The following is a 22,918-nucleotide window of genomic DNA, read 5'->3' as shown; positions in this document are numbered from 1 at the left end:
CTCCTTGAATCTAGTTGTATCCAATTACCCTGATTGTGTTACGCTTCACCTCCACCGATACAACCCTCCACTGATGACTGTGGAGCCTCGCAACTGACACACGCCCCCTCCGACACGTGATCATTACTGACTGCCTCTTTTCACCTGCACGAGGCGAGGTCATATGCGGATCAGCCTTGTGCATGGAGAGCAACACCCTGATCAGAATTATTCCCAACTCTGCGCAGGTGCCATCAATCACCCAGCAGAGGTCGTAATTGCACCAGTTATGAGGAACACTGGTCCGGCTCATCCCACCCTGAACAAAAGCCGAGCGTTGTTCATGTGGCCGCCCAGCAGTGGCGGAGCCAGACAATTTCCATAGGGGTGGCCAGACTGAGACCATTGCTAACACAGGGGTGGCACAGAAACTGATACCTTTTTTTATGTGGTCACTCACTCATTTACCTATACAGGCAGTAAGTGCCATGTAGAATTACATCACGAAGAATAATAAGCTTTTTTTCTCTCTTCATTTTCCCTGACAAGTGAAAAACCAGAATATAGCCTATAACCTTAACATTATGAGGAAGAATTTCAAAGCTATTCCTTTGCAATACATTATCATTTGGCTGCCAACTTGTGTGTAATGATGAGACTCATTTGAATCCCAGAACATGCTAGTGTGAATGCATGGAAAACAAATTTAAATTTTCTTTCAACAATATGATACAGACTGACCAACACTATTAAGCCAAATCAGCATTGAAAATAGTCTTTACTTTTAACAGCCTTCTACAATGCTGGAGCTTCTTAAAACGGAATATATTCTTTTAAATAGAAGTGTTATTTAACTGCTATTAATTGTTTTCAAACAAAATCCGCCCAATTAGGCGGATAACCGCCCAATCTGGCAACACTGGAACGCGCAGAGCCCGGTTGCGCCTTTATTCGTAGCTCGCCACAAATACTACTAAATAGTACTAGTAGCACTATGTAGTACTGCTTCTGTAATTGTGTTGGTGGTTGACCTTTATGTCGTGTATTACTGCACGGTTTTGGGGGAGAACTACTTCTTTGAGGTGCGCTGCGTCCCTGTGAGAACACCTGCGTGCAGAAATGCTTCCGCAAAAAAAGTTGCCGGCAAAGCGGTGATGGGGGGGCCGGAGGGGTGGCCGAAGATTCATTTATGGTGGCCATGGCCACCACTGGCCACCCCCTGGCTCCGCCCCTGCCGCCCAGCCCAGCCCAGCCGGATGGCAGAGGTGAGATTCGATACGTTGTATTTGAAATCCCAGCTCTGGTGTGCTAGTGTATTTTACCGCTGCGCCACCTGAGCGGTGACTTTATGGACATTTTTATTTCATTACATTCTGTTGTATCGGCACTCTATCCTGGTCATGAGTAAACTCAAAACACTCTTTAAATGTTCTTCTTGATTTATTTAGGAAAAAATGATCTGTAGCTGCTTCTTTATTTATTATGATTTTAACGTCAGTGCTACCCACTGAGTAGCTGCTCCTTTAACTTCACAGGCACCTTTGGCATAAACATGTGCAACCAACCAAATGCAAATCGGTCTTTGATGCCTGTGAAGGATTTTTGCTAATATTTCTTTGCAAAACTGCTTTAATTCAGTCATATATAAAGACTGTCAAACACTAATTAACCGTGTAAGGTCCTGCCACACAATTCAATCAGATTCACAATAAGACCTTGACTAGGTGACCCAAATCCTTGATTTTGTTAATTTGAGCCATTTGACAGGGATTTGCCTTTGAATCATTTGAGCTGTGGATCATTGTCTCGTTGCGTAATCCAACTGCTTCATGAGTTTGAGCTCATGGATTGATGACTGATTCTTCCTTAGAATTTTCTGCTAGTGAACATGAATTATGTCAATTATGAAAAGTCACCCAGGCTCTGAAGCAACAGACCATTACACTACCACCATCAAGTTTGACTGCTGGTGTAAAGTTTTATTGTAGAGTGCTGGGTGCCATTCAGAAAGTTCTACTTTCCACTTATCAGTCCACAGAAAATCATTACAAAAGGCTTAGGCTCATCAGGAGCTAAATGGAGCTAAATGGTTAGGCTCATCATGAGAAGCCGACAGTTATTAGATGTTCATCTGTGTTCTTTTGTAACTTTGCAGATGAGTCATTGACATGCTATTAGGGCAATTTGGAAGCCTCTTTTGGAAAGATTTACCCCTGTATTTGGAGACAATGGCTCTTACAGTAATTCACCTTAAAATGGGTTTGTAACCATTTTCCGACATATTCTGAGAAGTTTCTTTGCCTTTGTCTTGCTAAATGTCTTTTAATCACAGCATAGCATGCCGCTTGTTAAGACCCTTTGGCTTGCTTCACATTGCTGAAAAGATTTAAGTGATGGCAATTACTTTTTCACACCAAGCCAGGTAGTGTTGATTGAATAATATTTTTTCCTTTAAAAAAAACACATTTTGTGTTTACTTCACTTGTCTTAAGCTTCTATAAATTTTTAAACATTAAATATCTAAATTAACTGTGATATGCAAATATAGAAACAGAAAGGGAGTGAAAATACTTTTTTTAGCAATTGGTTATTTTCAGAAACAAGAACACAGAGCGTACTGTTCTTAAATACAATGAAAGCTTCAACAGCTCAGTGAATGGCCCTGATTTCCTTGCAGATTCAGATTTAAGATGATGACGCTACTGCTCAGGGCAAAGACAATAACTCTTTGTAATGTCTTATAACACAGGATAAACTTGCTAAAAAGAACAAGTTGCTCTATTTTATATAAGGTGCACTATTTAGATTGATGTGCAATTAATATTTTCAGAGTTTTTGACTTTTATTAATAATAATGTTTATATTGTTATACACTGTACTGTTCATTTGTCTATCTTTTGTACCGAGGGCCCTGCTATCCCTTTAATGCTGTTACACTGTGAATGTCCCCACTGTGAGACTAATAACGGATTATCTTATCTTATCTTATCCATTCATTAATTGTCTGTTTTACCAGTGCTTTATTCTGGTCAGGGTTGCAGTGGGTCCAATTTATTAGGCAAAAGGCAGGAAACACCCAGGACAAGTCATCAATCCATCACAGGGCAAACAGACACTCACACTTAAGGCAATTTTTTAGTTTAGTGGCACACCAGTTAAACATGCTAGTACACCAGAGCTGACATTTTAAACTCGTCATTTAAAATTGGCTCTGCCATCCGGCTGGGCTGGGCGGCTACATAAACAACGATTGTTTGTTGTTCATACAGAGTGGAGAGTCGAATAGGGACCTCATAACTGATGCAATTACGAACTCTGCTGTTCACAAGTATTTCAGTTGCCACTGGCACTGATTGTATGCACAACAGGTAGTAAGGGTTCAGCTGCTGGTGGGTGCAGCTGCTGGTTCAAGCCCCCACCACCAAATTGCTACTGTTGAACAAGGCCCTTAACCCTCAACTGGTTAAGCTGTATTCAGTCACAATTATAAGTTACTTTGGATAAAAGCATCAGCTAAATGCATTAAATGTAAATATCAAAATGTAACAATGTCATGATGTTTATATCAATCATTGGTCCAGCTTTAAACAGACTAACCTGGAAAATCAATGTAGGTCTGCAATGTGGCTAGGCAAGTGTAGCACAAAGCCCACAACTCATTCACAGACAGTGGCCTTGAACAGTGTAAAAGCAGCTCCCGCAGAGAGATCCACTGCAAATGAAAACCAATACAGGCATTTATCTACATTGACAACACTAACAAGACATAGACCTCACCTTTTTATGAAACCCTGACTCTAATCCTGCAGCTTACCTCATCCTGAGATTCTTCCTTGAGGCACAGCATGCTTTTGGTAATGTGGTTAGAAGACAGGTGGCTATTATCGATCACCTCCTCCTTTGCTAAGAAGACAGGGGTTTCATTTCTTACAACTTCCCCCTGCCCTGTGTCTTCTGCTATATTGCCGACGTGTTCAATGCTATTTACATATTTCATAGAGGGATCAGGACTTCCCTCATTTCCGCCCAAATCTGCAACTTGTCCACACTTCCTAGGTGTTTCCTTCAGCATCTGGTCCCCCCAGTGCATCATCCTGCTCTCCTCTCCTCCGATCTCAGACAGGTCTTCCACCATCATGCTCAGGTTTGTGTGTGATGAAGCTGAGAACACAGGAGGGTTGTTGGAGTCAGGAATGGAGCAGGAGCGGTTGAGGGCACTTCGAGATCTCCTCCATCTTCGCTCCTGGTTTATCCTGAGGACAGGGGAGCTGATCTGTGAGTGGTTGAAGGAGGTCATCGGACCACCCGAATATTCATCTACGCTACCAGACCGAAACGAACCGTTGTAGACTGTTCGTCTATGATTAACCAGAAGATCCTCATCATCATGAGAGTCTGAAGAATAATGTTTGGCCATGCGATGGTCGCATATATGCGTCTCAGCCAAGTTTGAGCTTGAGCTGTTGTATTCCATGAAATGATGATATGGTTTTTCCCAGTCATCTATGAATAAATGGAAAAAAATAGGTCTAATGTTTACACAATGGCATCAATATTTTTATAGCAATTTTAGTCTTGTCAGTGGTATTCATCAGCTTGTGGTTACTAATCTGAATCCAAACTTTCTGTAGAACTACAACAATCGATAGACATTTATTGTCCTTACAGCCTGACCTTGGAAAGGTGTTGGTTGTGCCACACACTCAGAGGGATTGTTGAAGCGGCTAAAATGTTTTTGGATCCTTTTCCTAATTTGTGCCTTTCCACAACTTTATCACGGAATACTTTTAAAAGCACCTTTACAACTATGGTCAATTTTTGTGTTACCAAGGAACAGCTGTTTTAAACAAAACCACTACAGCTGCTGTTAGGTGTGGGCCAAGTAGCCTGGTGTGTAATCTGAAAGGTGGGTGAAGGTTGTAGTTGAGCTTACTCCAAGGTTCTGATTATTTACCCAAATCAGGTATATAATTTGATTTTTAAAGTGTAATTTTAATTTTTATGACCATAGCCATAATGTGTAAATACAGCTGGAAAAGGTTGGATTTCATTTATTTTTAGGGTGCAATAGGGTATGATACATTTCTATAGACACGGTAGACCCAGCAAAATGCTCCTAACAGCATAACAGCCACCAGACCCATACCTGATCTATCTGTAAGGGTTTTGCACTGTATATAGGGTTATTTATTTATATATTATATTACTACTGTAGAAGTTATGCATTTTGTCCTGCACCATTTGCTTGCTGTATGCCACATATTGTTGAGAATATGTTCAAGATGACAACATCGCTTTTTTATTTACATGTCTGTAAATCTCTGTTCAGGCAGTGGAAGCTTAGTGGTTAATATACTGGACAAGTGATCTGGAAAAAAAGGTTTCGCCACTGATTCATTACATTTTTGTCAACCATATTATGCCACACAAATTCATTCAGTGGTAAAGAGTTATAATAGTCTAAGAAAGGAGAAGATTAAAACCTTGGAAAGGTGAGACTGATTCTATGGACAGCACTCTTCTTCCAATGGCAGAGAGTTTTCTACACACTGCTGTGGTTGAGGTGTCTGTGAATTTGGCTTTTGCCAGAGAAATAATGTCCTGTAGAGAGAAAAAGAGTTTAAATTTGACATTAAAATATTATTGTTGCGTATAAGATTTATTTATAGTGTATTATGCAATGTACAGAGAGAATTACTGGCTGCCAGCTTCCATTTCCACTACCTAGATAGGGGAAGAGGGCTCAGTAAAAGGGGACTGTTTTAGCAGCTGTCATCAAAATTTTTAACTAAGAGCCACCAGCTTCATTCCTATTCTACTATATCCAGTTGCAACAACAGCAATTAAGCTGTATAATAATCCGATACCTACAGCAACACACTGTTAATTCAAATGACAATCTGCTTGTTTAGGTTTAACATTGCAATATGCCAGTCAATAAAAAAATACTGTAGATCTAAACCTATTTTTACAATTTAATGGTTGCATTTGTAAATGTATTTAAAATATAAGGTGTTAAAAAAAAACATTTCGCCACTCAGGTGGTGCAGCGGTAAAGTACACTAGCGCACCAAAGTTGGGGTTTCGATACATCGTATCGAATCTCAGCTCTGCCTTTCCGACTGGGCGGCAGCATGAACAACGATTGGCTGTTGTTCAGGGTTAGAGGGTAAGAAAGTCGGATCACAGGTCCTCATAACTGGTGCAACTGCGGCCCCTGCTGGCTGACTGATGGCGCCTGCACAGGGCTGAGAAATAATGCTGATGGGGGTGTGGCCCTCCATACTGTAGTTGCACATACTTCTGGCATGTAGGTGCAGCATGTGAAACTACCAAGCAATGCTACATTATGGTGGGCGTCACAAATCTCTGGGCCTTACAACCATAAAGAGGTAAAACAGTGTACATTGTAAATGCTAATGCTAGCCCTATTTGAGTGTTATTAGTATTAATATATGACTTGATAAATAACACACCAGTCACTTATGTTACTCAGCCTGGCATTTATTTGGTTCTTATTTGTAGTTTCAGCATTAAATACTTACATGCAGTAGTCTTGGGGTACTTACAAATGGAGGCAGCTGTACCATTCAGCTCAGTTATAGTGGTGTTTCCCGCCATTCGGAAGGGAAGTACTATTCCTAGAGCACGGGGGGGGGGGGGTTGTAGTATAGAATTGTCCTGTAATGGTTTTCTTTCATGGATTACCGTGTACATGAATGGTTATTTTCAGGAGTTATAGTCCTGGGGTTATACATTTGGGTATATTGTCTTTGAATATTCTTCTTTTTTGATGAATCTTAAGGGTGAATAATTTACTGTAGTTGAAGTGGCCCAAAGGCGAGGCTGAGGCTATTTAAGTAGGTGGCACTAAGCACCAAGTGGGGTTAGTCTGTTTAGTAGTGATGGCATAAGTGGGGCTTTTGAGAGATCGAAGCAAATGAAACATATTACTCTTGTAAAACGTTCGAATCATCGCACCACAGTGACATCTAGTGTCCAATCAGTGGTCTAACGGTAACATCTGTCTTAGAGATCACTGAAAGAATTGTGTTTTGATAGTGATATGAAACATCATTCCGTCATATAATGTGTGTCCTTGACATTGACCATTATTTATTATACAATCAAAAGCGGAAGTGCTTGTGCAACCAGGCTATGCAATATTTATTATACATTGACACACAATTGATCAGTTTCGAAATGGCGTGACGTAATGAAACCTTTTCTGGGACAGTCACGTGACATTTTTTCATTTTGATACGGACATCGAAGCAACGTTTCGAAACACTGAGCTTCAAATGAATCGATTCAGTTTCGAATATGAGTTTCGAGGTTGACATCACTACTGTTTAGGCCTTAGAGGAATCCGGCTATACTAGAAGAGATCCTTGGGTCAGGTCCGGTGATATAGCCTGCATTGTTAGTATCCCTACTAGGGTAGTTTTTTCCTTATCTGTTAACAGTAATTAGTTTTTTTTCTGTTCTCATTGTAAGTATTTGCACCTTCAAAAGAAAAAAAAAAATGTTGTTTTGGAAGCTGCTGCTGGAAAATCTGTCTGAGTGAACTTTCTGCTACTGCTGCCGTGGTTGACCTGCTAACAGTAAGGTTCAGGGTAAAAAGGAAACCAAAGCAACAAAACTTCTCGCTGTTTAGACTTAAAATCCCATGAAGCCAAGCAACCAGCTGTAAACTCAAGGTCAGGATTCCCAGCAAAAAAAAAAGCTGCTGGTGCTGCTCAGGTGGTGCAGCAGTAAAATACGTTAGCACACCAGAGCTGGGATTTCGAATACATCATATCGAGTCGCAGCAGTAAAATACGCTAGCACACCAGAGCTGTGATTTCGAATACATCATATCGAGTCGCAGCAGTAAAATACGCTAGCACACCAGAGCTGGGATTTCAAATACATCATATTAAGTCTCAGCTCTGCCATCCTGCTGGGCTGGGAAGCAATATGAACAACGTTTGGCTGTTGTTCATCCAGGGAAGGGAGCCAGATAGTGACCTCATAACTTATGCAATTACGACCTCTGCTGGCTGACTGATGGCGTCTGCACAGAGAGAAGAATAATGTTGACCATGGTGTGGCTCTCCGTGCACAAGGCTGGTCGGCATATGAACTCGCCTCGGGCATGTAAAAAGATGCAGTCAGCTACTGCTCACATGTCGGAGGGGGCGTGTGTCAGTTCGCTCTCTTCAGTCAGGGCGGGGGTCAGCACCAGTAGAGAGGATGCATGATGCAATTGGGTAAAAATTGGGCGTGCTAAAAACCGGGAGAAATAGGGAGAAAATGCATTTTAAAAAAAGCTGCTGGTGTAAACATAGGATAAGGACTGAACCACCCATTAAGACCTGATGCACTTTTGTTCTACAACATTGCAAAACTGCCCAAATCAAACAGATAAAATGCAGTAAAATGCAGTTTAATCTCCCACACTTACCTGTAGGCTGGGCCTGTTCTCTGGCTTTTCTTCTTGCATTTGTTCAAACAACCTGTGGGTATCATCCCCCAACTCTGCCTCTAGTTCAGGCTCTATAACAAAGCCCACAGCTGCTGAGAGTGTAGAGCCCAGAGAGAACACATGACTCTGAAACACAGGGATGATAAAGAAATCCATAGAGGTGTTTAAAAAAACAACAAAACTATATCATCAGTGATTAATTCTGGTAGCGGTTATATTATATAATCACTGAACAGATGCTGTAACCTGCAGCATCAGATAAAAACACAAATGTTTCATTTTTAAGTTATTCAGTTATTTTCATCTTTAAGTTACCTTACAATTATTTAATTTTTTATACCATTATCCTGAGACTGATATCATTGCCAAGGTTTAAAAGTGTGAATCTTAGTCATACCTGCATCTAGCTAAACCACCTACACATGGTTTTGTTTTTGTTATATCATGCTGCTATTTCTCAAGCCATTAAAGATTCAGCACTGACAAATACAGATGAAAGTAAACAGTGGCATCCATTTTCCTGCCTGGAGTTAGAAATGATTCACCAGTTAAGTCAGGTCATGCACTCCTCTGTCTAGGGTATTAAACAAGCCATTATATACGTACATGCCTGCTTTTCCAGCACATTATATAGCTGTCCCAAGAAGATCAGGCTGATTTCACGTTGATGTTCTTGCCATCCATCAGAAATGCGCTAATATTATTTTAATGGAAAAGATGAATTGACAGATCATATGCGCTGATGTACAGCCAGGCATAAAAATGATGCTCTATCATCTATGAACAAAGTTTACTAGGGTTGAGCTTTTGATGAAACACACCTTGATGGAATCATGAATCAGCCTGTCAGAGATAAAAATTAAATCATTTATGTCAAGAGTATGAAGGAGAAGCAAATTGTCCAATTTAACACAAACCTGCCCAATCCAACACTACACGTCTATTTTTCACCTACACAACATCAATCTGAGATTAAAAGTATTGAATAGCTATAGTCTGAACAGAGTTAGCAGCATTTCATTTTATTTTCATCAACCGCTTTATCCTGGTTAGGGTCACAGCAGGTCCGGTTTTACCGGGAAACACTATGTGCAAGGGAGGATTACCCTGGACAGATGCCAATCCATCACATGACTTTGGCCGCCCCCCCTCAGACATAGCCAACTGTGTCTGTGTAGATGCCCAGCCGGCCAAAAGCGCTGCTGAGATTTAAACCTGGATATCTACCTTAACAGACCATTTCATCACTTGAGTGCCTTTGGAATAAGAGTGCTGATTTAAAATCTTCTCACCCACCCTCAGTGTGCATGTGTCAGCTCTGTGTACAGTCGCAACTGGAGTTTTTAATGTTGATGTCTGTTAAAAAACGTTAAGCTGTTTTGTGTCAGCATGGCATCTGACTGCACGTTAAACCTTAGGCATACTGATCTGTGAATATCATTATTATTATTTATTTATTATTTAACAAAATAATGCGAACATTTTGCATAATGTACCAATATAACAGTACGGGCAAGAAGGTCCTGGGTTTGATGCCCAGGTGTGGCGGTCCAGGTCCTTTTTGTGTGGAGTTTGCACGTTCTCCCCATATCTGTGTGAGTTTCCTCCAGTGCCCCGGTTTCCTACCACAGTCCAAAGACATGCAGTCCGGTTAATTGGAGATACAAAATTGTCCATGACCGTGTTTGACATTAAACTTGTGAACTGATGATTCTTGTGTAACGAGTAACTACCGTTTCTGTCATGAATGTAACCAAAGTGTAAAACATGACGTTAAAATCCTAACAAATAAATAAATATAACAGTACAATTCTGCTTAACATCTTATAATTCATTAATTATTTCGTTCATTCATTGTCTGTTTTACCACTGCTTTATCCTGATCAGGGTTGAAATTTACTGGGCGAAAAGTAGAAAAAACCCTGGACATTCCGCCATCACAGGCATCTTATAATAGCTACATGTTGTCAGGAAGAGCTTTAATATACTGTATTAACTGCATCTCTTTAATATACCGACTGCATCTCGTTTTAATGAGCATGTTTCATTAGTGCTTATAATGAACTCTTTGCTACCACATCTATTCAAATACGTCCTGAATGGTGAACTGGATCTGCTTACAGTGTTTATGTTCATTCTACTGTTCTACATCACTGCCATGTTCATTATGTTACATTGTTTTTATATAATAATAAAGCTCTCGATGTGAAAACTTGTTGATAAGAAACTATGTGATGGAAGGTTATAAGCTTTTTAGTTATGGGTTAACCATTGACTAATGCCAGTCAGTTACCGGGTAAAAGAAATTTTGTATCCCTTGTATTTTTTACAGTTGAAACAGAATGCTGTTTTCAGTTTTCCTATTCAGTATACAACAATGCTCTTTCAAACTATTTAATATATGACAAATGATCACATTTACATTTTCAGCATTCAGCAGATGCTTTTATCCAAAGCAACTTACAGTACAGTCTAAGCAGTTGAGGGTTAACGGCCTTGCTCAAGGGACCAACAGTGGCAACCTGGCAGCAGTGGGATTTGAACAGCAACCTTCTGCTTACTGGTCCAGTACCTTTACCGCTAGGCCATCACTGCCTAATAAAGCCACTGTTAGTTTTGTTAACATTATATGAGCAAATGTATATGGACACCCCTCCTGACGACAGAGTTTAGGTGTGCCAACAATTTATGGAAGGCTCTCCACTGTTCCAGCATGACTGTGCCACCGTGACATGCTTTGACAAGCTTGCTGTAGAAGAGCTCCAGTGGCCTGAACAGAACCCTGACCCCAGCCTTACTGAACACCTTTGGAACAATTTCATACATATCAGGCCTTTTCAGTGCCTGACCTCACTATATGGCCCATCATACCTGTGGCCATATCGTTTAGTTTGTAGGAGTGTTCTAGTTTAGTTTGTAAGAGTAATTCCTTCAAAACAAGAGGATTAACAAGATTGCAGTGTGAAGTGTAAGTCAAGTGTCAATGTCAAGGAATACACAGTGAATCAATTCACCTCAAACGTGTTCCCAGTTTCACCGAACTCTGGCGCCACAAAGGAGTCTTCTGGGTCATCTGAAAAAGTGGAAACAATATAACAATTATTTGGACATAGGAAACAGCCATTTTTGATTATCTACATAGAATAATGTTGTTTAACCTTGTTCTCTTTATCCTATACTAATTTTAAGATTAAAAATTATAATAAAAAGAGGCAGTGGTAGCTCAGAGATTTAGGTACTGGACTAGTAATAAGAAGGTTTAAGCCCTAATACCACCAAGATGCCAATGGTGGGCCCCTAAGCAAGGCCCTCATCCATTAATTGCTTGCATTGTATCTCTCACCATTGTAAGTCGCTTTGGATAAAAGTGTCTGCCAAATGCTGCAAATGTAAGTAGAATTGTAAAGATCTATTATAAGTTAATGTGACTGGTTTATAAGGCAGTGGTAGCTCAATGATTGGAGTTCTTTACTAGTAATTGGATGGTTGCTGGTTCAAGCCCTAATACCACCAAGATGCCAATGTTTGGCCCCTTAGTAAGGCCCTCATGCCTTAATTCCTTGCATTGTGGCTGTCACCATTGTAAGTCGCTTTGGTTAAAAGCTTCTGCCAAATGCTTCTGCCAAATGCTGCAAATGTAAATAGAAATTTAAAGATCTATTATGAGTAAATGTGATTGGTTTATAAGGCATGGTGGTAGCTCAATGATTAGAGTTCTTTATTGGATGGTTGATTGTTCAAGCCCTACCACCACCAAGCTGCCACTTTTTGGTCCCTGAGAAAGCCACTCAACCCAATCTGCTAAATGCCACAAGTGTGAATGTAAATATTCCATGCAATCTTATGCACATGTTTACAAACCAACAGTAAAATTCCAGATTTTGCTTATTTTAAAGTGAAAGCATATCCTTAATCACTAAGGTGGTGCAGCAGTAAATCACACTAGCCCATTACTGCTGGGATCCAAGGATTCGAACATCTAGTGGCGCTATTGGGCAGTCAGTTGCCTACATACAGACATGATTGGCTATGTTTGAGAGAGGGGAGGGATGACCAAGGCCCCTTAATGATTGGTGTCCTGTTCGGGGTGTGTTACTGCATTTCGCCCAATGATTCCAGGAAAACCGGACCACAACCCTGACCAGGATGACGCAATGGTACAATATAAAAAAAGGAAACTTAAATGAGTTTTTCCGGGCAAATGTGGGTGCACAATTAATTTGCTAAACTGAACATATTAGGAAAGAGGTTTGATCATGTTAAGGTTAAGGAGGGTTGGAGGGTGAATCATATTGTTCTGATGCAGTAATCCAGAACAGAAGCACAGCATTACACTGTAACACACAACCATATGCTGCTAATGACTTTCCTGTAGCATCCCCTAGCATCTAAGTAGGCCAGGTATGCTGAAAATCCCCAGCCTCCTCTGAAGTTTTTGGGGAGTTATATGGGTCAGATTCCTCTTTTCTCACGGTTCTTTATCCACTTTATGACTTATTACCAGATATAACCCTCATTCTCAGTCTGACACGTATCTGGGAGTCTTCACTGACCTATAACATACAGTTTTTTGGGTGTTAAACATGGTCATGTGTAGTTGTGTCTTCAAGTTTGGTACCCTACTCAAACTGCAGGTTCATCTTTGAAATACAAAGAAGCAAACACAACATCTGCAGCAAATCACTTAAACATCCTGCCAGTGCACAGTTACTTTATATAAAAAAAAAACTTATAAAATACACTGATCAGCCATACCATTAAAACCACCTCCTTGTTTCTACACTCACTGTTCATTTTATCAGCTCCACTTACCATATAGAAGCACTTTGTAGTTCTACAATTACTGACTGTAGTCCATCTGTTTCTCTGCATGCTTTGTTAGCTCCCTTTCATGCTGATGTTCAATGGTCTGGTTCCCCTTAGGACCACTACAGAGCCGGTATTATTTGGGTGGTGGATCATTCTCAGCACTGACATGGTGGTGGTGTGTTAGTGTGTGTTGTGCTGGTATGAGTTGATCAAACACAGCAGCACTGAAAAAGTTTTTAAACACTGTCCCTGCTGGACTGAGAACAGTCCACCAACCAAAAATATCAAGCCAACAGTGCCTTGTGGGCAGCGTACTGTGACCACTGATGAAGGTCTAGAAGATGACCAACTCAAACAGCAGCAATAGATGAGCGATCGTCTCTGACTTTACATCTACAAGGTGAACCAACTAGGTAGGAGTGTCTAATAGAGTGGACAGTGAGTGGACACGGCATTTAAAAACTCCAGCAGTGCTGCTGTGTCTGATCCACTCATACCAGCACAACACACACTAACGCACCACCACCATGTCATTGTCACTGCAGTGCTGAGAATGATCCACCACCTAAATAATACCTGCTCTGTGGTGGTCCTGTGGGGGTCCTGACCATTGAAGAACAGGGTGAAAGCAGGCTAAAAAAAGCATGTAGAGAAACAGATGGACTACAGTCAGTAATTGTAGAACTACAAAGTGCTTCTATATGGTAAGTGGAGCTGATAAATTGGACAGTGAGTGTAGAAACAAGGAGGTGGTTTTAATGTTATGGCGGATAAGTGTAGAAAAACCATTTTGGACACCCAGTTGTAAAGTCACAGAAATTCACAAGGCTGCATTTAATACATAATTAAAACATCAAAAAATATGATTAGGACTGTCAGCTATTGACAATTTGAGAGCATAATAATTCTCTGACCTTGTGCTAACACTCAGCATCCTTGGACTCCTTCAAGCTGCTGACAAAATATTTAAAAAGCTAAGCTAATTAATGCCTACAAAGCAGGTAAAGGCTACAAAAACCTTTAACGCACTCCAAGCCAAATATCATAAAAATCTTAGTTATTATGATTTGTAGAAGTTAAAGCAAGGTTTAAAACACCTAGAAACCTTTGGTCGTGTACTGCAAAACATTACTTTCACAAACATGATCTGAATAAAGTAGCTATCAGAAGTAAACATTACGTGTGATGTTAGCACACAATGTATGAATAACCCAAACAACATCTAGATAAAACTAGATAAAACAACAATCAACTGCAAGATTCTTTTTTTTTTAATATGCATTTTCTCCCCATTTTCCTCCCGATTTAGCACACTCAATTTTGTCTTCTGCTGCTGAGAGATGCCAGATTGCATCTGAGGAGAGCATGTCGCTGTACACGCCTCTTCCGACACGTGCACAGCCCCACCTCTTCTCACCCCTGCATTCTGCACAAGCGTCTCTTCCGCTATTCAGGGTCCTTACACAGCGTATGAAGACCCACCCAACCACACATAGTCCGGTCCCCACCCTGCAGATACGATGGCCAATTAGTATCTGCTGCAGGCACTGCCAATTATGGCCGCTAGATGGCGCCCAGCTGACCGGTGGCAACACCGAGTTTTGAACCGGGGAGTTCAGAAACTCTGTGCTGGTGTGCAAGCAGAATATCCCGCTGATATTAATCAACAATAACAAAATTGGTTAAATACTTGCTACCTTCACTGAATGTCTGTATCCATATTCACACATTACTTAACAGTGTGGGTATTGTCAGAGTTTTTGAGATTTTTTTAGATGTTAAAATTCATTAGATTCAAATTCTAAATATAATTTTGTTTGTTTTTCTGCTTCACTTGATATATTTTGTCTGCTTGTGGGCACTTATGCATAGTAACAAAGCTCAGATGAGCCTTGACACTGAAAATTGGAGAATTTCTGTTTTAGTGGTTCATGCTTAGCAGCATGGCTGGATTACTGACCGGGCCAGTGGGGCCCCCCCCCCTTAATCCGTCCTTGCTTAGCAGCACTTGTAAAGAGTAATTTGAAATGATAATTCAGAGGACATCAGGACTGCACAAACACACACACAGGTACTCGAAGTCTACTAACCACTGAGCTGTTCTATGAAGCACACGTTCCCATGAGCGTTGAAGGCCAGGGTGTCGGGTGTAATGCAGAGAGAATGGAAAAGTGGAGAACGTAAAATACTCTGTAGAGAGCGCACACACTCCACACATACCGCCCAAACCTCCTGCTCAGACAGACAGCTGTCTCTCAGACACAAGATATCTGCCAGAGACACGTTCTCCTGGGGAAAGAAAACGAGTGTACATTAGGAGGTACAAAAGTACAGAACATTACTAGATCACCACATGACATTTCCTTTCAGTCTTTCAGCATCTGCAGAAACACTACCTGAAACAGAAGCTTGAAACTGAGCTTAAAGCAACTAAATCACAATTACATCCACAACTGGACATTTAACTTTTATTATTTGTACAGTGGGGTCAAAAAGTATTTAGTCAGCCACTGATTGTGCAGGTTCTCCTGCTTAGAAAGATGAGAGAGGTCTGTAATTTTCATCATAGGTACACTTCAACTATGAGAGACAAAATTAGAAAACAAAACCCAGGAAATCACATTGTAGGATTTTTAAAGAATTTATTCGTAAATTATGGTGGAAAATAAGTATTTGGTCACCCACAAACAAGCAAGATTTCTGGCTCACACAGACCTGTAACTTCTTCTTTAAGAAGCTCTTCTGTCCTCCACTCGTTACCTGTATTAATGGCACCTGTTTGACATCGTTATCTGTATAAAAGACACCTGTCCACAGCCTCAAACAGTCAGACTCCAAACTCAACCATGGCGAAGACCAAAGAGCTGTCGAAGGACACCAGGAAGAAAATTGTAGACCTGCACCAGGCTGGGAAGAGTGAATCTACAATAACACACTAGCATCATTAACACACTACGCCGAGAGGGACTCAAATCCTGCAGTGCCAGGCGTGTCCCCCTGCTTAAGCCAGTACATGTCCAGGCCCGTCTGAAGTTTGCCAGAGAGCTTATGGATGATCCAGAAGAGGATTGGGAGAATATCATGTGGTCAGATGAAACCAAAATGGAACTTTTTGGTAAAAACTCAACTCGTCGTGTTTGGAGGAATAAGAAAAACCCAAGAACACCATACCTACTGTGAAGCATGGGGGTGGAAAAATCATGCTTTGGGGCTGTTTTTCTGCAAAGGGGACAGGACGACTGATCCGTGTTAAGGGAAGAATGACCCGTTCAAAATCGTGAGATTTTAGGCCAAAACCTCCTTCCATCAGTGAGAGCATTGAAGATGGAACGTGGCTGGGTCTTCCAGCATGACAATGATCCCAAACACACCGCTCGGGCAACGAAGGAGTGGCTCCGTAAAAAGCATTTCAAGGTCCTGGAGTGTCCTAGTGGAGTCCGTGTTGCCCAGCGACAGCCCCAAAACATCACTGCTCTAGAGGAGATCTGCATGGAGGAATGGGACAAAATACCAGCTACAGTGTGTGCAAACCTGGTGAAGACTTACAGGAAACGTTTCACCTCTGTCATTGCCAACAAAGGTTATGTTACAAAGTATTGAGTTGAACTTTTGTTATTGATCAAATACTTATTTTCCACCATAATTTACAAATAAATTCTTTAAAAATCCTACAATGTGATTCCCTGGATTTTTTTTTTCTCATTTTGTCTCTCATAGTTGAAGTGTACCTATGATGAAAATTACAGACCTCTCTCATCTTTCTAAGTAGGAGAACTTGCACAATCAGTGGCTGACTAAATACTTTTTGGCCCCACTGTAGTTCTTTTAGTCTTTATGTAGACTTTCAATAAACACCATGCATCAGTTAATAAAAATGCTTTGGCAAGCAGAATTCAAACCAACAACCACAACAGTGTTAAATTATTTATCCAGTAGCAAAGTGTGTATGTAAGACATGGGTAAATTGCATCAGCAAAGTAGAACAGTGGTTCCATGCTTACTGATAGGGATGAACAAGGATAGATGCTAAATGCGTCAAAATAACCCCAAAAGAAAGAATCAGCTTTGCTTAATGTCTCTCTGTCCACTAGTTCTGTCAATGAACACTTTTATTTGAGAATATACACTGATCAGCCATAACATTAAAACCACCTCCTTGTTTCTACACTCACTGTCCATTTTATCAGCTCCACTTACCATATAGGAGCACTTTGTAGTTCTACAATTACTGACTGTAGTCCATCAGTGTCTCTGCATGCTTTGTTAGCCCCCTTTCATACTGTTCTTCAATGGTCAGGACCCCCACAGGACCATCACAGAGCAGGTATTATTTGGATGGTGGATGATTCTCAGCACTGCAGTGACAATGACATGGTGGTGGTGTGTTAGTGTGTGTTGTGCTGGTATGAGTGGATCAGACACAGCAGCGCTGCTGGAGTTCTTAAATACCGTGTCCACTCACTGTTCACTCTATTAGACACTCCTACCTAGTTGGTCCACCTTGTAGATGTAGTCAGAGACAATCGCTCATCTATTGCTGCTGTTTGAGTTGGTCATCTTCTAGACCTTCATCACTGGTCACAGGATGCTGCCCAGGGGGCGCTGTTGGCTGGATATATTTTTGGTTGGTAGACTATTCTCAGTCCAGCAGTGACAGTGAGGTGTTTAAAAACTCCATCAGCATTGCTGTGTCTTATCCACTCATACCAGCACAACACACACTAACACACCACCACCATGTCAGTGTCACTGCAGAGCTGAGAATAATCCAACACCCAAATAATACCTGCTCTTTAGTGGTCCTGGGAGAGTCCTGACCATTAAAGAACAGCATGAAATAGGGCTAACAAAGCAGGCAGAGAAACAGATGTACTACAGTCAGTAATTGTAGAACTACAAAGTGCTTCTATGTGGTAAGTGAAGCCGATAAAATGGACAATGTGTGTAGAAACAAGGACGTGGTTTTAATGTTATGGTTGATCAGTGTACCTTGCTAAAATTATTTAAGCTATGATGAACAGCATTTAGTACAGTGATTTCACTAGCTCTCTTAATCACCAGACTTCTGGTCTGTTAACCTGTATGGGAGGTTCTGAAGTGCAGACTGCAAAGTAGATCTCTGCACTCGCAGTATGCAAAAGTTTGCAGACAGTGACTGTAATATTAAACCCAAGCCTTCAGGATGAATGATGCTGAGCATCCACACTACCAGCGGTTTTCTTTCTGCTGAAGCCGAATAGCCAAATCCTCTATTCATTTCAAACAATAGGTTGATTTGTCTAGTCTGTCATTAAAATGGGAATCTCCCTATTCAACCACTTCTGACATTTGATATGGTTCCAACAGATCTTAAAGGACTTTTGTATATTGCAGCATAGATGACGTGTGCCTGACCCTTTTTCTGTGTGTGTGTGTCATACGTGTGTGTTAAACTGGTTATTTTGAGATGTAAATTATGCCATTGTAGATGCAGGGCTCAATCTAATTATATCTGAGCAGTCGGATTTGCTTTGCAACAGCTGAACCACAATTAACTCAAACTTTTAACTGGGTGGAAACTTTTGCTCTAACTCTCATGTTCCTCAAATATATTCTTTCCCTGCTATGTGATGATGGCATGTACTGTGAAAGAACAGTTGTTTTCAACAGACATTCATTGTTCCATCACTTTCAACTAAAAATGTGTCTATGCCAAAACATAAATCACAGAAGAGACTTCATTTTGTCATTTACATCATTTTCCACTTAAGTAATTTAAACCATTTAAAATATGAAAGCTCTCTCAGAAAACATTAATGCAGTGGAACATCATCAACAAGAGTCAGTGATATACACCACTATATAAGGAATAAGGAAACACTTAAATCACGCATCAGATCTCAGTGAACAATAGTTAAAAATCTTTACTGATGTAACACAGTCAGGTCAGTGGAAACCAAAATCATTAACCCACTGAGGCCTCAAAATTTAAAGTACAACACACACACTTTTTATTAGTCAATTTTAGTAGCTCCATTTGGCCTGACTGCATGTCTTTGGACTTGTGTGGGGAAACCAGAGCACACAGACGAAGCCTATGTGGACACGGGGAAAACATGCAAACTCCACACAGAAAGGAATTAAACCCAGGCCCTTTTTTCTGTGAGGTGACAGCACTAACCACTACGCCTCACCGTGCCACCCCATGCAAGGGCTGGCTACGCTGATTCACTCCTAAGTGTAAATAAATAAACGGGTTAGTGTATGATGCGACACAATAGCTTAGCATCAGGCTGGAGGAGTATTCTTGTGCCCAGGGTTGCTAGGTATGTTGTAGACTAACTGCCATACGGTTTTGGGCACTTAGGTGGTGCAGCAGTCTATCACACTAGCCCAGCACTGCTGTGATCGTGGTTCATATCTCAGCATTGTTAACGGCTGGCCAGGCGTCAACACAGAGAGCTATGTCTGAGGGGGAATAGCAGAACCTCTATTATGGATTGCCGCACTGTCTAGTCTGTGTTCATACCTTGTTCCCAATGATTCCAAATGGAACCAAACCCACTGCAACCCTGACCAAGATGAAGTGGTTTATAAACCTGAAATTATTAAAAAAATGCTTTTTCAACATGTTGTTTTAGTTAACTTAAGTAACTTTGCTTTAAGTAAACAAGCAAGACCCAGAAAGCTACAGTACATTATACAGCGTATTTAAAGAACCGGGACATGTTAGAGTGCAAGCACGGCCAAAATAGGCAAAAATAGGCAAAGTCCCTTGAGAACAGTGCAGAAAAGCCCAGCCTCTGACTGCTCTCTCACTGAGAATTACATACTGGCCTATATAAGTTTCTTTGTACTGGCTTAATGCAGAAGTTGAATCTCAGCCTCTCAATAAATCAGATGGTATGCAGACCTAAAACTTATTTGTCTAGTCACAGCAGCAAAGTCAACCCATTATTATCATCACTACTTGCCAATAGTTGCAGAGGTGGAGAGGTGGGCGAAACACTTTTGTTTTGTTCTAAACTGCAGTCTTTATCCCCCTCCCATACCTTTATCCTCCAAAGTAGTTACCTGGCAATTCGAACAATTCGAATGTATCAGAAACCTGCATGAGGTACAAGGTACAAGGTAACCATTTACTGTTTAAGTTTTTTAAAAATCAATTTAATATCTAGGAAGCCTAGTGTAATTACTGGCTTATGTTAAAAGAAAGAAGGTAAATCAAATTAGCTATAATACTTGTTCAGTAAATATAATACAGTATAAAATATGGATTTAAAAAAGGCAGATTGGGCGGCACGATGGCTCGGTGGGTAGCACTGTTGCCTCACAGCAAGAAGGTCCTGGGTTCGATCCCCAGGTGGGGCGATCTGGGTCCTTTCTGTGTGGAGTTTGCATGTTCTCCTCGTGTCTGTGTGGGTTTCCTCCGGGAGCTCTGGTTTCCTCCCACAGTCCAAAGACATGCACTCAGGTAAATTGGAGATACAAAATTGTCCATGACTGTGTTTGACATTAAACTTGTGAACTGATCTTGTGTAATGAGTAACTACCTGTCCTGTCATGAATGTAACCAAAGTGTGTAAAACATGACGTTAAAATCCTAATAAATAAATAAAATAAAAAAGGCAGATTCTAATACCAACCACCCACCACAACCCTGAATAGGATTGTGGTGGGTGGTCCGAGTCGCTCTGGATAAGAGCATCTGCTAAATGTCGAAAATGTAAATGTAGGATAAAGCAGCGATAAACATAATGAATAAATGAGTAATATCAAACATAACTTGAAAAGTCTTTACTTAGTGTAAGATGGCTTGTATTTATTCTAATTTTTTAATCATTAATTATTTAATTCAATACATTTAACAATCATATATAATTTCAGATTGTTTTTTTACTTTAATTCCTGCAGTGCTTTAGTACTTTAATGATACATTCAGAGACTTTAATCAAGGGACAATATAATTTTTTTTCCAGTTGTAGAAGTTTCAGTAAAGCTAATAAATATAGAACATAAGGGCAAACGATGTAATGAACTATATCAACCATGATCATTTTCCATGTATTTTACCAAGTTGACTGCAACCAAACGTCCAAAGTTTGTTTGTTTGTTTATTAGGATTTTAACATGTTTTACACTTTGGTTACATTCATGACAGGAACGGTAGTTACTCATTAGACAAGACTAATCAGTTCACAAAGCTATATCAAACACAGTCATGGACAATTTAGTGTCTCCAATTCACCTCACTTGCATGTCTTTGGACTGTGGGAGGAAACCGGAGCACCGGGAGTAAACCCACGCGGACACAGGGAGAACATGCAAACTCCACACAGAAAGGACCCGGACTGCCCCACCTGGGGATCGAACCCAGGACCTTCTTGCTGTGTTACCCACTTAGCCACCGTGCTGCCCTGTTTACAATTGTTAAAAGTAATGACTGTGGTAAGAGAAGGGTTGACTCAGCGTTTTTCAGATGTTTCAGATACTGTCCAGTGCTCCTTTAACGCAATTTAACGTTTGAAAACGAGGTCTTTGTAGTAAAAACAGAACTTAGACAGGTTTAGTATTACAGTGTACTGTGTAGATCATTTTAATGCATTTTAATCAATGCGGATTTCTCACCTCATCCTCCATGAGCGGCGGAAGACGATCAACTTTACTGCGCTCTTCCTCCTCATCCTCCCCCTCACCTCCCAGAGCTGCTTCTCCTCCATCTGAGGTGCTCATCTCTGCTTACTTCTCCTTTTTCTCCTTCCTTCGAACAATTAAATCATCTCCGACAACACACACAGGTCCTGTGCGAGTAAATACAAGACTGGTGCAGGTGCTGCGTGACCGCGCATGGGTTTTCCTCCTATCCTCGCTTTATCTCACCGACTGAAGACGAGGCTGGAGAGAAAACAGGACACGACTTTTTCAGGTCATCTTCAGCGGGACAGAGCTGCTGAATACTGGGAAGAGGGAGGAAGCTAATGGAGGTGCTGATCTGCTGCTGAGATGATAAAGAGAAATAAAGAGAAAGATTAAGATATTCCTCCGACCTGCTGCTGTCAGTCACTGCACTGCAACAGGACAGTTTGTTAACTCTGCTGTCATGGCAACGAGCGGTGCCGCGCGCCTTCACTCATTCACGCATGCGCTGAACAATTGCGTGGACGCGCAAACTCACTTATTGTGTGTCACTATGAAACACACAATCAACACTCTGTTTCACATACGCCGGCCACTGCCCAGGGTTGCCAGGTTTTGCATTCATTTGCAAAATCCGCATTATGCTAGACAGGGTCGCGGTGGGTACAGTTCTACTTGCCACAAGACATACATACACCATGGGCAATGATTCAAAATGGAACCAAACCCACTGCAACCCTGACCAAGATGAAGTGGTCTATAAATATGAAATTATTTAAGCAAACAAGCGACACCCAGACAATTAACACTCTGTTTCACATACACAGGTCGCTGCCCAGGGTTGCCAGATTTTGGCAATATCCATTTCCAATAGCCGTATTATGCTAGACAGTGTCGGGGTGGGTCAAGTTCTTAAGGCATAAACACACCATAAACTGGACATTGATCCAACCCAGGGCAACACATAAATGTACTTATTTTGAGCAAGCAAACAACCTGTGCATATTTTAGGATGCAGTAGACAGGGTCGCGGTGGGTCCAGTTCTA

General features: G+C 41.0%; 1 protein-coding gene across 4 annotated transcripts in view; it reads right to left on the bottom strand.

Moving 5' to 3' along the window:
• LOC134315173 (kinase non-catalytic C-lobe domain-containing protein 1) overlaps positions 1 to 22,269 on the bottom strand; it is a 61,274-nt gene extending 39,005 nt beyond the window's left edge. For all 4 annotated transcript variants that reach the window (XM_062996189.1, XM_062996190.1, XM_062996191.1 and 1 more), the window contains exons 1-7: positions 21,863 to 22,269; positions 15,346 to 15,544; positions 11,461 to 11,519; positions 8,426 to 8,572; positions 5,463 to 5,580; positions 3,794 to 4,482; positions 3,577 to 3,691 (exon numbers count right to left, since the gene is read on the bottom strand). In XM_062996189.1, the coding sequence (XP_062852259.1) occupies positions 3,577 to 3,691; positions 3,794 to 4,482; positions 5,463 to 5,580; positions 8,426 to 8,572; positions 11,461 to 11,519; positions 15,346 to 15,544; positions 21,863 to 21,967 (1,432 nt within the window). In that variant the 5' untranslated portion in view covers positions 21,968 to 22,269. The remainder of the gene's footprint in view (positions 1 to 3,576; positions 3,692 to 3,793; positions 4,483 to 5,462; positions 5,581 to 8,425; positions 8,573 to 11,460; positions 11,520 to 15,345; positions 15,545 to 21,862) is intronic.
• Between the last annotated feature and the right edge of the window lie 649 nt (positions 22,270 to 22,918).

Source organism: Trichomycterus rosablanca, chromosome 5 (genome assembly GCF_030014385.1).
Source record: "Trichomycterus rosablanca isolate fTriRos1 chromosome 5, fTriRos1.hap1, whole genome shotgun sequence".
In the NCBI taxonomy this organism is placed as follows: Eukaryota; Metazoa; Chordata; class Actinopteri; order Siluriformes; family Trichomycteridae; genus Trichomycterus; species Trichomycterus rosablanca.
The sequence above is the reverse complement of the archived record's forward strand: the minus strand, read 5'-3'. Positions and strand labels throughout refer to the sequence as shown.